Raw genomic sequence first — 13,925 nt, forward strand, 5'->3', positions numbered from 1 at the left:
TCTTTCTTTCTTTCTTTCTTTCTTTCTTTCTTTCTTTCTTTCTTTCTTCCTTTCTTACACTCCATATTTTATTACACGTCCCCCCCCCCCCAGGTCTACCCTCCAGCTGATCTATATCCCGTACCTCCTACCCACTCTCCTGTCTCCAGGAGCATATCCCCACCTCCCATTCCCCATCCAACCAGACCTTTAAACTTCCTGTTGTTTTAGGTTGATTTGGTTAAGTACCAGAGACTGCTGTTTCTGGCCTCAGTGGAACACAGAATGCAGGTCAGCTTCAGTAGCAAAGTAATTTAGACTTAGATAAGTAAACCTTTTATTATTTTACAGCAATCATAAATATCTTCTAAGATGAAATCTAATCCCCCGTATCTCATAAAACAAAGTCTTATCCTCCCCTGATATTCTTTTCCCTCTGCTGGTTCAAGAAGAACCAACAAAAAATAAGATCCTTCTAGGGCTGTCCCGTGGAAGTTAAAATTAACATTAAATAATAAATTTATTATTTAATGATAAATAATTATGTTCAGGAAAAACAATTGTTTTATCTGTTAAAGTCTGGTTTTATGCCTTTTAGGATTGTTTTCTGAGTTTTGAGCAATTTTCCATCTTTCAATTTTTAGCTTTCATGATTAATAATTTGTAATCATGTTATATCAGTTTAGTTTTGCCCACTTAGTATTTTTATATAGTTTATTTATACATAATTTCTATAACTGAGTGGACTAACTTGTCCACTGATCTTTTAAATTTCACACAAGTACAACCTCATTAATTACTTTTAAATGTTTTAGTGAAAACACCAACCCAATATGAATTGCTTTTGTATGACTCTTTTCTATGCAATTGTGTTTGTGTTTGTGTCTGTTGGTGTTTGCATGTTTATACTTTTGTATATATTTATGTACTTAGACTTTCATGCAGCAACAGAGGACACTAACTCAATATATTGCCCCGAGAAATATCTTGGCTCCTGGCACCATCATTGCCTTTACTCGCAATATAGCAGGTCTAAAGGGAAGTCCGTTTGACCCAGCACTTATTTGGATCTAATTTTAATCAGACAAATTTCCTGACTTTCTCTAGCACATTACATGGCTTTTCCCTGAGAGTCACATCTTTGTTTTTCTTTTTTCTTCATCTTCAAAGTTTTGGCAGAATATCCCTGTGAATCTATTTGTGTGGGCTTAGTAAGCTTTACGTTTAAATTTTTCTATTACCAAAAAATTTTTAAAACTTATGTTTAAACCATGTCATAAAATATCTCTGTCAAAGATGTATGTTGAGCTGTATACAGGATATATGAAAAAGCGCATTAAGATGCATGAGAAAAAACTGAAATCACTGTTAATTGATACAAATACATTATATGTGCATGTGCATGTATTAACACTTGTATGCAAATAGAACATCCAAATAAAATGTGATATGTGTGGTATATTCAGACACATGCACAAATGACTAGTGATAATTGTAAGAAGCAGGTACGACCAATGCCTAGAATAAATTACCATACTAAGGAGGTGGACTACATTACACTCACACTCTGCTCGCCTTGGTTGGCCTCAGTGGGAGAGGATGTGCCTAGTCTTGATGCTCCAGGGAAGGGCGATGCTGGTACAGGGGGAGGTGGGGATTGTTGGGAGGGTGAGTGAGGGAGCACTCTCTCAGAAGCAAAGGGGAGGAAGGATGAAGGAAAGAACCTGAGGAGGAGGGACCATGAAGGATGACAACATTTGGAATGTAAATAAGTAGAATAAAATAATTAATAAAACATTAAAATAAAATTAAGAAATATTAAGTTTTTAATCAGATTGACTGTTTTGAAATAACAGAATATTTCAATAATAAATGCAAGGAGCTCAAAATTTATTTTTACTGTTTCCAATATCGATTTTTTATTTTATTATTTTTTTTAGACTTGTCAATTTTACATGGTTTCTCTTCCCTTGGGGGAAAAATATATGTGAACTAGTTGTTAAGTTATTTGATATTGTTGCTTCTGAAGGAAGCTGTTTAAGATTTGTCTACATTTTTTAAAATTTTAGGACCACTTGAAAACTCGTTTCATTTTCTAAGTTATCATATTTTATATAAGCATCTTTTGTCATCACTCATTTAGTTTCTGACTCACTTACTTATTCTATACATTTCCCTGAACAACATCACATTAGTTAATCACTATAAACATTTCTCTGCACTCTGTCATAGCACTACTCTTTAAATTACGATATCAAGGTTTCCTAGAAAAAGAATCTATATTCCTTACATCATTTAACATAGTAAAATACTGTATATTAAATGTTTTCCTTAAGATGTGAAGGAGGTAATGGAAAAGGTAAATAATATAATTATAATATCAAAATCATTTTAAATAATTTCAAACATATAAAGTTTTGTATAAGTAAAATTGTTATTAATAGTTTACTGTAACCTGCTGTATTATAGAGGTCTATGAGCTCAAGCATTAGATGATTCCATGAACCATGCTATTGCAAAGCATATATCGTCTTTCAGATAGAAAGGAGATATATACTGCATTTGTGGATGATCTTATTTGACCTTCCTTAAGCAAAGCCTATCAGTTTAAAAGTGGGCACAGTGCCACCAGAACAGATGGGTTCCTAAGAGACAGAACATACAGCCAGTTTGACTGTCACGTGTTAGATAAATATACAATGGTGTAAGTGTCTGAGAAGAAAATAGTTCTTCATGTCTAATTGGTGTCATTTAGGAGTTATCCATTAGCATTTAATCTTTGGAAATCCAAGCTTCCCTGCAAGCTCTCGGCAAGTCTTGTCTTATCATCTACCATCCAGTATCAGTTTCTCCAACTTCCATTGAGTTTAGTCATCCACACAGTTCTTTTTAAAGCACTGTACTTAAATAGATAGTAGGAAGGTAACTTGTGAATGTTTTACTAACATGTAAAATAGAGCTTCTGTTCATTTTAAATGTATAGCTGAGTACTAATTATGTTTTATTGTTTCTATCTTGCTATACCATTTCCACTGTAAAAGGTATGGCTCACTACAGTGCTACAAAACTTCAGTTAATGTCTTATTATACTTTGCTTTGTGCTCTACAAATGCTCACTAAGTTAAACTACATGGCATGTCAATGAGATTAATGAAATCATCCTTCAATATCTTGAAGTTTAACATTTACTAAACATACATTCAAAGTCTTCAATATCTCTAATACATCTAGGAACTTGGAAAATCATAAAAACTTTAAAATATTCATTAAAATTTGTGCTTTTCACTAATTGTTTCCTCACAGGATTTTGTAGGGACTCTTTCTTGGCAATAAGTATAAAATGTATTTTAAATGGAAAATACAATCATTTTTATCTTATTAATACAGGAGAGGAGTCACTCACAATTTTTGTGGACAAGCGGAAGCTGAGCAAAAGATCTGAAGGAAGTGAAACCAGTACCAACAGTTCATCTGTTACTCTGGAGACCTTACATCAGTTGGCTGCTTCCTATTTTATTGACAGGGACAGCACCCTTCGCAGACTTCACCATATCCAAATTGCATCCACTGCCATCAAGGTAAGCCCAAACTTAAGCCTGAACTTAGAAAAACATTTTCCCTTTCCTTTCTTTTATCCCTTTATTTTTTCCAATTTTTATTATTTTATTTATTTACATTCCCATCTTTGTCCCCTCTAAATCCCCCCTGCCTCAGTTCCTCATCCCATTCCTCCTCTCTGTTTCCTCCCATAGGGTGCTTCCTTCCCCCCTCCCCCACTACAAGTCCTCCTCCTCCTGCCCTGGATCCTCAAATCTCTTGAGGATTAAGCACATCATCTCTCACTAAGGCCTGACCAGACCTAACAGATCTCTGCTATATTTGTGTGTGTGTGTGGGGGGGGGGGGATGAGACTGTCCCTTGTATGCTCCTGGTTAGTGACTCAGTCTCTGGGAGCTCCCTGAGGTCCAGGTAAATTGAGAATACAGGTCTTCCTATGGGGTCACTATCCCCTTAAGCTTCTTCCATCCTTCCCCTAATTCAACCATAGGGGTCTCTACTTCAGTTCAATGGTTGGGTATAAGTATCTGCTTCTTTCTCAGTCATCTGTTGGCAGAACCTCTCAGGTGACAGCCATGACAGGTTCCTGTCTGTTGAGCACATCCTAGCATCAATAATAGTGTCAGGACTTTGGTGCCCTCCCATGAGATGGATTCCAAGTTTGGCCAGTCATTGGACTACCTTCCCTTCAGTCTGTTCTCCATTTGTGTCCCTGCAGTTCTTTTAGACAGAAACAGTTCTGACTGTGAGTTAGTAACCCCTTGGCTTCGCTTGAGGTCCTATCTAGATACTGCAGGTGGGCTCTTGGAGCTCCCTCTTCTCAGTGATGGGCAATTTGGCTAAGTTTTATCCAATTTCTATGGTATTTTTCTGGATATTTCCCCAACCAGTGGTTCAAATGACTATTTTAAAAATGTGTTGTCCTTTTTCAAAGCTTTTATTTATTAGGTATAATTATATGCAGGTTGATGCAGAATTTTCAGTTGATAAGTAGGGTTTTGTTTTCATATTTTATGACCAAGTATAATTAAATTTAACTTGAGTTTTGAAGTTCACAGAAAATTATTAGAATTGTGTTTGTAAAATAAACCTTAGAAAGCATATAAATTATCTTTACAATTGTTCCTTAGGTTATAATTTTTAAAATATATGTTTTATTAGGGTGAAAGTGAGTCACAGATATATATATATATATAAAATTTAAAAAATGGAGTTAGCATATACAAGCTTCTAAAGGACAAACTATAATATAATGTAGAATTAATGGAACAATATTACCTGCTCACTAATGTCATTTGACTTTGTACATAGTAACATTGATTATCAAAACTGATGACATAATAAATGGTGTAGGTAAAATTACCAAAAGAAATGTCAACTGAATGGAAAACAGAGAATAGCATTATAAAGGATGGTACACTGAAACAATATACTTTGAATGATATTTCTATGGCATATTAGGCTAATTATATTATTGTGTTTAGCAAAAAGCAAGGTTTATTAATAACTAAACAGAATAGTCACACTAATTTCTTAGATGAAATTCTCTACAACAAAATAAATAAAAAGTGTGTTTTTGTCATGTAATAGCTCACATTTCATACTAAATATGAAAATATTAAGCATAACATTCATTGTCTCATGAAATTAAAATAAATGTGTGCATGTCCTCATGCCTGTAACTTGAAAAGGTATTACTTTGATATTTTATGAACTGCAATATGTGAACATGAATGGATATAGACACACACACACACACACACACACACACACACAAAGATAATCGAAGGAATATCAAGTAATGTAGAATGCTCTGACATTTTTATGTTTAGTGTCTCTAGCACAAGAAGTTGATAATTTTTCTGTATATATAAATTATAAAATACAACTATATGTAATTTATAATTTATGAAATAAAACTTATAATGTAGCAATAAGCAGCTTGCACCAATAAACTTAGCATAAATCAATAGTAAGTTGTGTAAATAAATATGGAGCTAATGCAATTTCAGAAATCTCTGATGTAGAAAAGCTGTAAACTAGGATATTGTTAGATACTTTGCTTGCAGATGCTGAAAGGTAATAGACTTTCTCAGAAATCAATTTTAATAATGAAAACAGTATGTTAGAGTATAATTTCTAATAGAGAAAGCATGGATGTATGTTTATTATATAGTTATTGACTTTTGTTCATTAAAAGTAGAATTACACAGCGGTTTTTATTACCCATAAGTAAAAACACTCAGCTACACTTCATGACTAAACTTAATGAATGTTTATCCATAGAGTTTTTATCTCACAAAAGAAATATGCCACAAAAGTATATATTTTAATGTAGTATGTAAGTCCATATTAGAAATATTTAAAACTTTTCTTTCACAAAAAATTATGTTGGAAAGATAAATTTCCCTGTAGTTTAAAGTATAGTTCTATAATACAAATGAGACCCAAAATGAGGCTCTGGTGAGGAGCAATGAATCCAGGGGAAGCTATGAAAGACAGAAAAACAAGAACTTGTATTTGGAAGTTGACAGATAAACCCCGATTGTTTTTGTACTAACCATAAAATCAACAGAACTTCCAAATATGTGTGCGTCCTGATTGTGAAGATTAGTAGAAGTCAAGTCTTAGATAAGAGAGAAGAAACAAAGTAGGCAGAAGATGACACATAAAGAGGTTATGGATAGAACACAGATTTCCTGTTTAAGTTGTTTTTAAAACATGGAAATGATGCATGTGTGAGGTCTCAACAGTATGTCTGTGCACTCAGGCAAACTTGTCAAGAGTGCAGGGTGAAGGGCACAAGAATTGAGAAGGATGCAAATACATCTTTCTGAAATTAATTTTGTCCCCAAAGCTATTGATTTTTAGAGGAAGTTATGATTTTAAGTGACTGGTGATATCTGAAGCAGGGTGGATGGATTCTGGGTTAGGCTGAGGCTTTATGCCACTGAGCTGTGTTCAAAGTGTAATGAAGACCAATGATGTGTGTCCACATAAGTCTCATGTTTACAGACTTCTTAATGTACAACTCCACTAAAAATGATTCTTATGTGGATTAAAAAATATGTCTTACATGTTTGTGTAGGGTCGTACATATAGTAAGCAATGCATAAGTGACAGTGTAATCATGGTAAAGTTGGTTAAAGGGCAACGAAATAGATGTTCAGTAGCATCCAAACACAATTAAAAATAAATGGCATCAAGCTACTTTAAGGAAACCACTGTAATTCATATCCAATCACTAACCACCTCTGTACACATAAACAAGTGGATAAACAATTACAGAATAAAAATAATAAAATCAATGATGTGGAGTAAATAGTTGAATACAAACAGTTGTTATACTGTGTTAAAACAAAATTTAATTTCTTCATTAAATCTTTAGAGTTTCCATTAATTATTTTTATATATGACATTATTATATTGATTATATTATATTTATTATATAATAGCTGGTATTAGAATAAGAAAATGCAGTTTCCTGCTTTAAATATAATGTGTGTTCAAAGTACCATCTATTGAACATTTTATTTCTCGAATTAATGTTGAATGGTTTTACCTCTCAATTCTCAGAATTTAAAAGGCAAAGTACTGCTAAAAATAAACACAAATGAGACTATCAGACATCAACAAAAATACAATTAGATCTGCACAATCATGCCAACTTTATTCATGTGAATTCTTGAAAAACACAAAGGAGTTCAGCAATTAGTGCTAACTATGAGATGCATTCCAGAAAATGAAATACAGCAATTTGTTGTGTTTATCTCCTATAATTATGAGACTAAATGTGAGCAGTATCTCATTAATGAAACTGTAAATTTCAAAACAGAGGCTCAAACTGCTGTGGAGCTCAATAATATCCCATAAAAGTGTGATTAATATATTGATATAAAGTTGTATTTCTCAGTAAATCATTCATTGTAATGTCAAATAAATGTCTAGAATTTGCTATTACTTTTTTAAAAGATCAAGTCAACTGAGTTAAATGAGACATAATTTCACTAATATGGCTTTATTTTGAAATAACCTGATAAAGTTCAAAGTTTTAATGGGGATATTAATGAGAAGACGAAAATAAAGTTTATCTGGGGAGGAAATAGAACATAAAAACAATCTTGATTATGCATATGCATTGTGGTAAATGTTTTTTTTTTGTTATTGCATTAAACTTTAGAGATTATTCAGTGAGTAAAGTTGAATTATTTGATAGAATTTAATTAATGGTTTTAGAACAGTATAATTGTTATTTTTTTGAAATATTTGATGTATTGCTAATTCATGGTTTGCTGAACTGTGTGATAGAAGAATAGTTACTCTAATAGAGAATAATATCATATAAATTTTTAATTTTCAGCATTTAAAGAAATATAAAATAAATACACAGTGTATGAGGGCCAGATTTCATTACTGTCTGCTTCTAGATTGGGGATTATATTCATTCTACATTACCAAGGTCCTCCAAGCTCCTTTCACATTGACTCGTCTAGAAACATTTCGTTTTACTGTAATTAAATGTAGTCACTAAAATAAGAATATGCAGTTACAGGTAATAATACATGAGGACAAAAATATGTTTTAAGATATGTAAGTTATCATGAGAATATTAGGGAAATGAAAGTAGAGATAGGAAAATAACATTTAAAAATCAAATAGATACAACTTGCTTGTTCTTACAGTGTCAAAAAACATGTAAAATTTAAGTATTCTTAGCTATATTGGTGAAACTCTTGAGGTAGACTACCAAAATAGATTTTCAAAACAAAACCAATAAAATCTTTTCAATCTTTTACTCATCTTGAGATTTAAATATATATTATCAATTTTTCTCAACACATGGGAACAGAGGAATGTGGATTCCTCTGAGTTTGAGGCCGGCCTGTTCTCTTGAGAGTATGTCCTAGCAGAGCTAGGATGCAAGAATGACCAGGGCCATATACAAAACAAAAACAACAAAAAGTAATGACATGGGAAAGGATAGAGCATACAGGTCATACACATCTCTGTTTAAGTATTTGAAAAGAAGGTTTTAGAGAATATAACCAGGATAGATATTTTCAAAATAATATCAGTTAATTAGCCTAGAAGAAATAGCACTTCTAATATTTATTATTTATTTATTTATTATTTTCTTTATTTACATTTCAAATGCTATCCCGAAAGTTCCCTATCCCCCACCCCCCACCCCTGCTCCCCTACCCACCCACTCCCACTACTTGGCTCTGGCCTTCCCCTGTGCTGGGTCATATAAAGTTTGCAAGACCAAGGGGCCTCTCTTCCCAATGATGGTCGATTAGGCCATCTTCTGCTACATATGCAGCTAGAGACTCGAGCTCAGGGGGTACTGGTTAGTTCATATTGTTGTTGCAACAAACGAGATTCAGCCCAACTAAGAGTCAAGAAAATAGAGAAATATTTAACAGTGTCTTTTTTTTTTTGTATTGGATATTTTATTTATTTGCATTTCAAATGTTATCCTCTTTCAGTGTCATATTTTAACAACTTACCTCACTTTGATTTTACAGAAAGGAAACATGTAATCAGTACTAAAATAATAGATAAGCCAATGTTATGCAAGCTATTCATACATTAATTAGTACCAGAAAGCAATATAGAAAATCATCATGTATTAAAAGAAATGTCTAAAGTGTGCACAGGTCAAAGAAAAAGTAAAAAGAAATAGCACTGAAGAGATGGATCAATGAATAAGGTACTTGCCTAGCCTGTGAGGTTTCTGAGTTGAGATCCTAAAAACCCACATAAACTCAGATGCTGTAAAACTATGTTCCAGTTCCTAGTGATTCTTAGTAATTCCAAGATGTAATTCAGTCTCTAACATTTTAAAAATAAAGACCCACTCACAGAGAATAAGTATATGATAGATATATGGAAATATCACTATCCTTTCAAGAGACACAAACAACTTAGAGCAAACTGAAAAGATTACCAAATCTAACATATAAAACTTTTAAAAGTGTTTTTAACCATACAAGCAGCTTATAAAATATTAACTTAAATTGGCAGAAAAGTAAATATGAGTCATGTAATAATTGACAAAGCATGACCACATAAACAAAAATGTTTAAAATCTCCAAGCAAAATAAGAGTAAATAAAAATGGAAGTCAAGCTGGGCATGGTGGTGCTTGCCTTTAATCCCAGCACTTGGGAGGCAGAGGCAAGCAGATTTCTAAGTTCGAGGTCAGCATGGTCTATAGAGTGAGTTCTAGGACAGCCAGGACTACACAGAGAAACCTTGTTTCAAAAAAAATCAAACACACACACACACACACACACACACACACACACACACACAAAAGAAAAAAAAGAAAAAAATGGAAGTCAATAAATTATGAAAAAGAAACATTGAGAAAATGCATTGAAAATATTTCTTATTTTAATAGGACATAAATAGAATTGATAAGCATTTCTCATGAATTACCAGTATACAAAATAATTGCAAGTTCAATTTCCAATATCAGAAGTGTATGCCTTTGATCCTTTCTGATATATTTTTGGCTAATTTACTATTTCATCAAATAATACCTTTCCTTTTATGCTTTTTCTTTTACTGAAAATATGGATATATGTTTAAGTACATATAAATGTAAATATACATATATATGTGTATCTCTATATAAATAATATAATTTTAATATTTATCCCAATACACACATATATGTACACCATTCATAAAACCTCAGATGGTTTTTCTCTTCATTTTATTACAGTTTTTCAGTTATTTTACTTTGACTTGCTTTATATATTTTAAAATAGCAAAATAGAGTTAATGTGTAATTTTATTAAAGTGTAAACAGCAGAAATTTAAATGTAACAAGTGATGCCATTAATATTACACAGAAATATCACTAATATTCTATTCCCCCTTTTCAATCTCTAGGTATACAACAGATATTTTTGTACATTATTTTTAAAAATTTTTTTTTCCTGTTGTAAACTGCAGTTACTATCAGAATTTTTCCCTCATATCAATTCTACCTTCAAAATATTCTATGCTTCAGTGGTGCAGTGATTATACTTTGATGTCCTTTTATCAGTTATGTAGATTCTTCTTGGCCAGAAACCTAACTTTTTTGTTCTAATATAGACCTTTGATATTTTTATTAGAACACATTTCTGTGTAAACCCATGAGATCCACTGTGCCATTTGTGTATGCAGATATAATGTACCCAGTCTCACTCTCTCCTCTGTTCCACTCTCCCATACCTTATATGAGTCCCCTCCACTGATTGTCTGCATCTCTCAGTAAGTCCACTTCTATATTAGTCAGGGTTCTCTAGAGTCACAGAACTTACGAATATGCTCTATATAGTAAAGGAATTTATTGATGACTTACAGTCTGCAGTCCAAATCCCAACAATGATAGTAGCTGTGAATGGAAGTCCAAGGATCTAGCAGTTGCTGAGTCCCACACAGCAAGAAGGCTAAAGAGCGAGAGCTAGACTCCCTTCTTCCAATGTCCTTATATGGTCTCCAGCAGAAAGGTGTAGCCCAGATTAAAGGTGTGTGCCACCACGCCATTAATCCCAGATGACCTTGAACTCAGAGATCTCCCTGTAGCCACTATGCCTCAAGATCTCTTTACCAAGATTCAGATCAGCTCCAGCAGAAGGTGGAGCCCAGGTTAAAGGTGTGTGCTACCACACCTTTAATCCCTTGAACTCGGAGATCTCTCTGTCTTAATATTCTGGAATCCATAGCCACTGTGCCCCAAGATCTAGATCAGAAACTTCTATTTCCCAGCCTCCAGATTAGGGTCACTGGTGAGCCTTCCAATTCTGGATTGTAGTTCATTCCAAATATAGCCAAGTTGACAACCAGGAATAGCCACTACACCTTCTTACTTATCTAAGGTTGCTGTAAGTATATATACCATATGACATGAAAGAAAACATGAAACGCTTTCACATTTTATCTGATTATATCCTTTGACATAATGATGTCTTCTAACTTTGTGATTCAGAGTGAATTTGTAAAAAAAAAAAAAAAATATCTGAGAACAATAAGATTTTAAGATTCTTAATATATTTCCCAAAACCTTTTGAGAAAACAAAACAAATTCCTGTAGTAACAGAATGAAAAGCACACACACAAACAACAACAAAAAAAGCTGGTGGGGCTGTTTGTCTGATTTCTTTCTCAGTTTTGTGTCTATTCAGTCCACTGTAAAGCCAGTAAGATGCCACAAGTGTCCACATGTTGAAATACAAACCAGTTTTCTAAGACATAAAAACAAAAACAAAAAGAAAAAAAAATCTCCACTTGTTTTTCTTTGGTTAGCCCTTCTTTAGGACTCTTGGCAGTTATCTTTTTACCAGAATTTTCATTGCTTTCTGTATGTCTGAGGTCCACCTTTAACTCATTCATTGAACTATCCTTAACCTTTTAAAAGGAATGTCTTGCAATTATTAACAGTTTAGGATATGTATTAGTCACCTATTTTAGTTTTATATTCTAGGTTTGTTTTTCCAGAACTGGTGAATTTCAAATGTATAGTATGAACAATTTCTTGGTTCAACTCTCCAAACAAAAAAATTTGCAAACACAGACTTTGAGTTAGAAATCAGTTGTCTCTGCTTTGCTTCTGTTCTTGGCTCATTAGCTCCCCCACAGCATCACCATACACTCAGAAATATGCTGGTTCTAGTTTACTGGGTAGTTTATATTTGGAGTTTTAATCTACCACATCAAACCTAAAATAGGAAATAAATTTTTCTGTGAGTGTTTCTTGATCTAATTAATAATAGATACTTTTCCAGCCTTTCTGCTTAGCATGAAGGTAGCCGTACTTCTCTTGTCCTTAAGAGTGTTTCCATTATTCTCAGAGTGCTTTGTGTTAGCTTTGTTCTTTGTCTCTTAAAAAAAAAAATATTCTCCAGTTTTATTTATTTCACTCCGTTTTTCAGGATGGCAGACAGAGATAGTCTGTGCTATTTGAACATATATTTAGAATGGAAAGTTACAGTTTTTTGCATGCTTGCTTTTCCAATCCCACCTTCACCTCCATTTTGCTAAAACACCTTGACAAGAGTAAATTAGAGGAAAGAAATTGACTCCCAAATCTTGGTTAGAGTCAACTAGTATGGGAAAACCAAAGCAGCAGGAATTTATGGCAGCCAGATAAACTACATCCACAGTCAAGAGCACATACCAGTCAAGAGCACATACCAATTAGTGAATACTTGCTAGTGTCCAAACTCTCTATGTACACATTTATGTAGACCAGGAACCCAACTTCAGGGCATAGTACTGCCTTCAATGATCGGGTCTTCTAACATCAATAAACACTTTAAGGTAATAACCCACAGATATTCTAAGAGGCTCTTCTAGATTATTCTAGATTTTTGACAAGTTGACAATTGAAACTAAACAACACTGTTTATACTACAGATTTATCCTTTTCTCCAAAATACTGATTTATATTGGTTTTCTTTAACTATGGACTTCAATGTCTTTCAGATATAAAGAATTTGTTTTAAGAGTGCACTATATTTCCAGCATTACTTTGTTGGAATTTAAAGAGTTCAGCATAAACCTTCCCATACTTTTAAGACTTTAGAATCAATTAAAAATACTTGTAGATATCTCAGTGAGTGAACTCAACGTCTAAGCATTAATTTAGGGAATCATTTTGTAGTTCAGGGACTCATAGCATCAACTTTTTCCACCTAAATTAAAGTTAAGTGTCTAGTTCTCTGTCAGAGTCATTTCAAAAATAGAGATTACACCTTCTCTGATGGATCCACTCAAGTGATATTCTGTGAGGTCAGAGATGAACATTCATATTCCCTTTCTCAAATGACATTTATCAGCTATGATTTTTATTTCTGATAAAGAACTTAGGTATTAGAAGAAGCTGAGGAAAATCTTATCAGAATAGTTCTGCTAGACACACTAGTCTAAAGAAATGATCATTTCCTCCATAATAACACTCAGGGTAGCCGAAATAGGTTCTTTAGTTCTTAATTTTATGGTGACATTTTTCTTACTTTTATAGTACTAGAATAATAAGTCTGATAGTATGTTAATAATTACGATTACATGGAAAGTAATTTAACTCGTTTATGAATGAAATCCATACTATAGGCATCTTGTTTTAAAGAAGTCAGAGTTTTAGTTTTAGATTGTTAAAATCTTGATATTTACTTTAGGTCAATAAACTCACATTTAACCTTTATTTTGATATTGAGTATACAGCTTAATAGTATTGTGCTGCATACAAGTCTTATCTTTCTACTAAAAAAATTAGTTTTGGCTTATTATTAACCATAATTTGGAACAAAAACTCTCATGGATAGCACTTTAAGTCAATAAAAATATGAACACCATTTTCCCACATATGAATTAAATTTACAATACCAAATG

General features: G+C 33.0%; 1 protein-coding gene across 4 annotated transcripts in view; it reads left to right on the top strand.

Moving 5' to 3' along the window:
- The window catches only part of Brinp3 (BMP/retinoic acid inducible neural specific 3), a 361,134-nt gene that overhangs the window by 187,049 nt on the left and 160,160 nt on the right, over positions 1-13,925 (top strand). For all 4 annotated transcript variants that reach the window (XM_021198220.2, XM_029539331.1, XM_021198221.2 and 1 more), the window contains one exon: positions 3,367-3,557. In XM_021198220.2, the coding sequence (XP_021053879.1) occupies positions 3,367-3,557 (191 nt within the window). The remainder of the gene's footprint in view (positions 1-3,366; positions 3,558-13,925) is intronic.

This window comes from Mus pahari, chromosome 5, assembly GCF_900095145.1.
Source record: "Mus pahari chromosome 5, PAHARI_EIJ_v1.1, whole genome shotgun sequence".
NCBI lineage: Eukaryota > Metazoa > Chordata > Mammalia > Rodentia > Muridae > Mus > Mus pahari.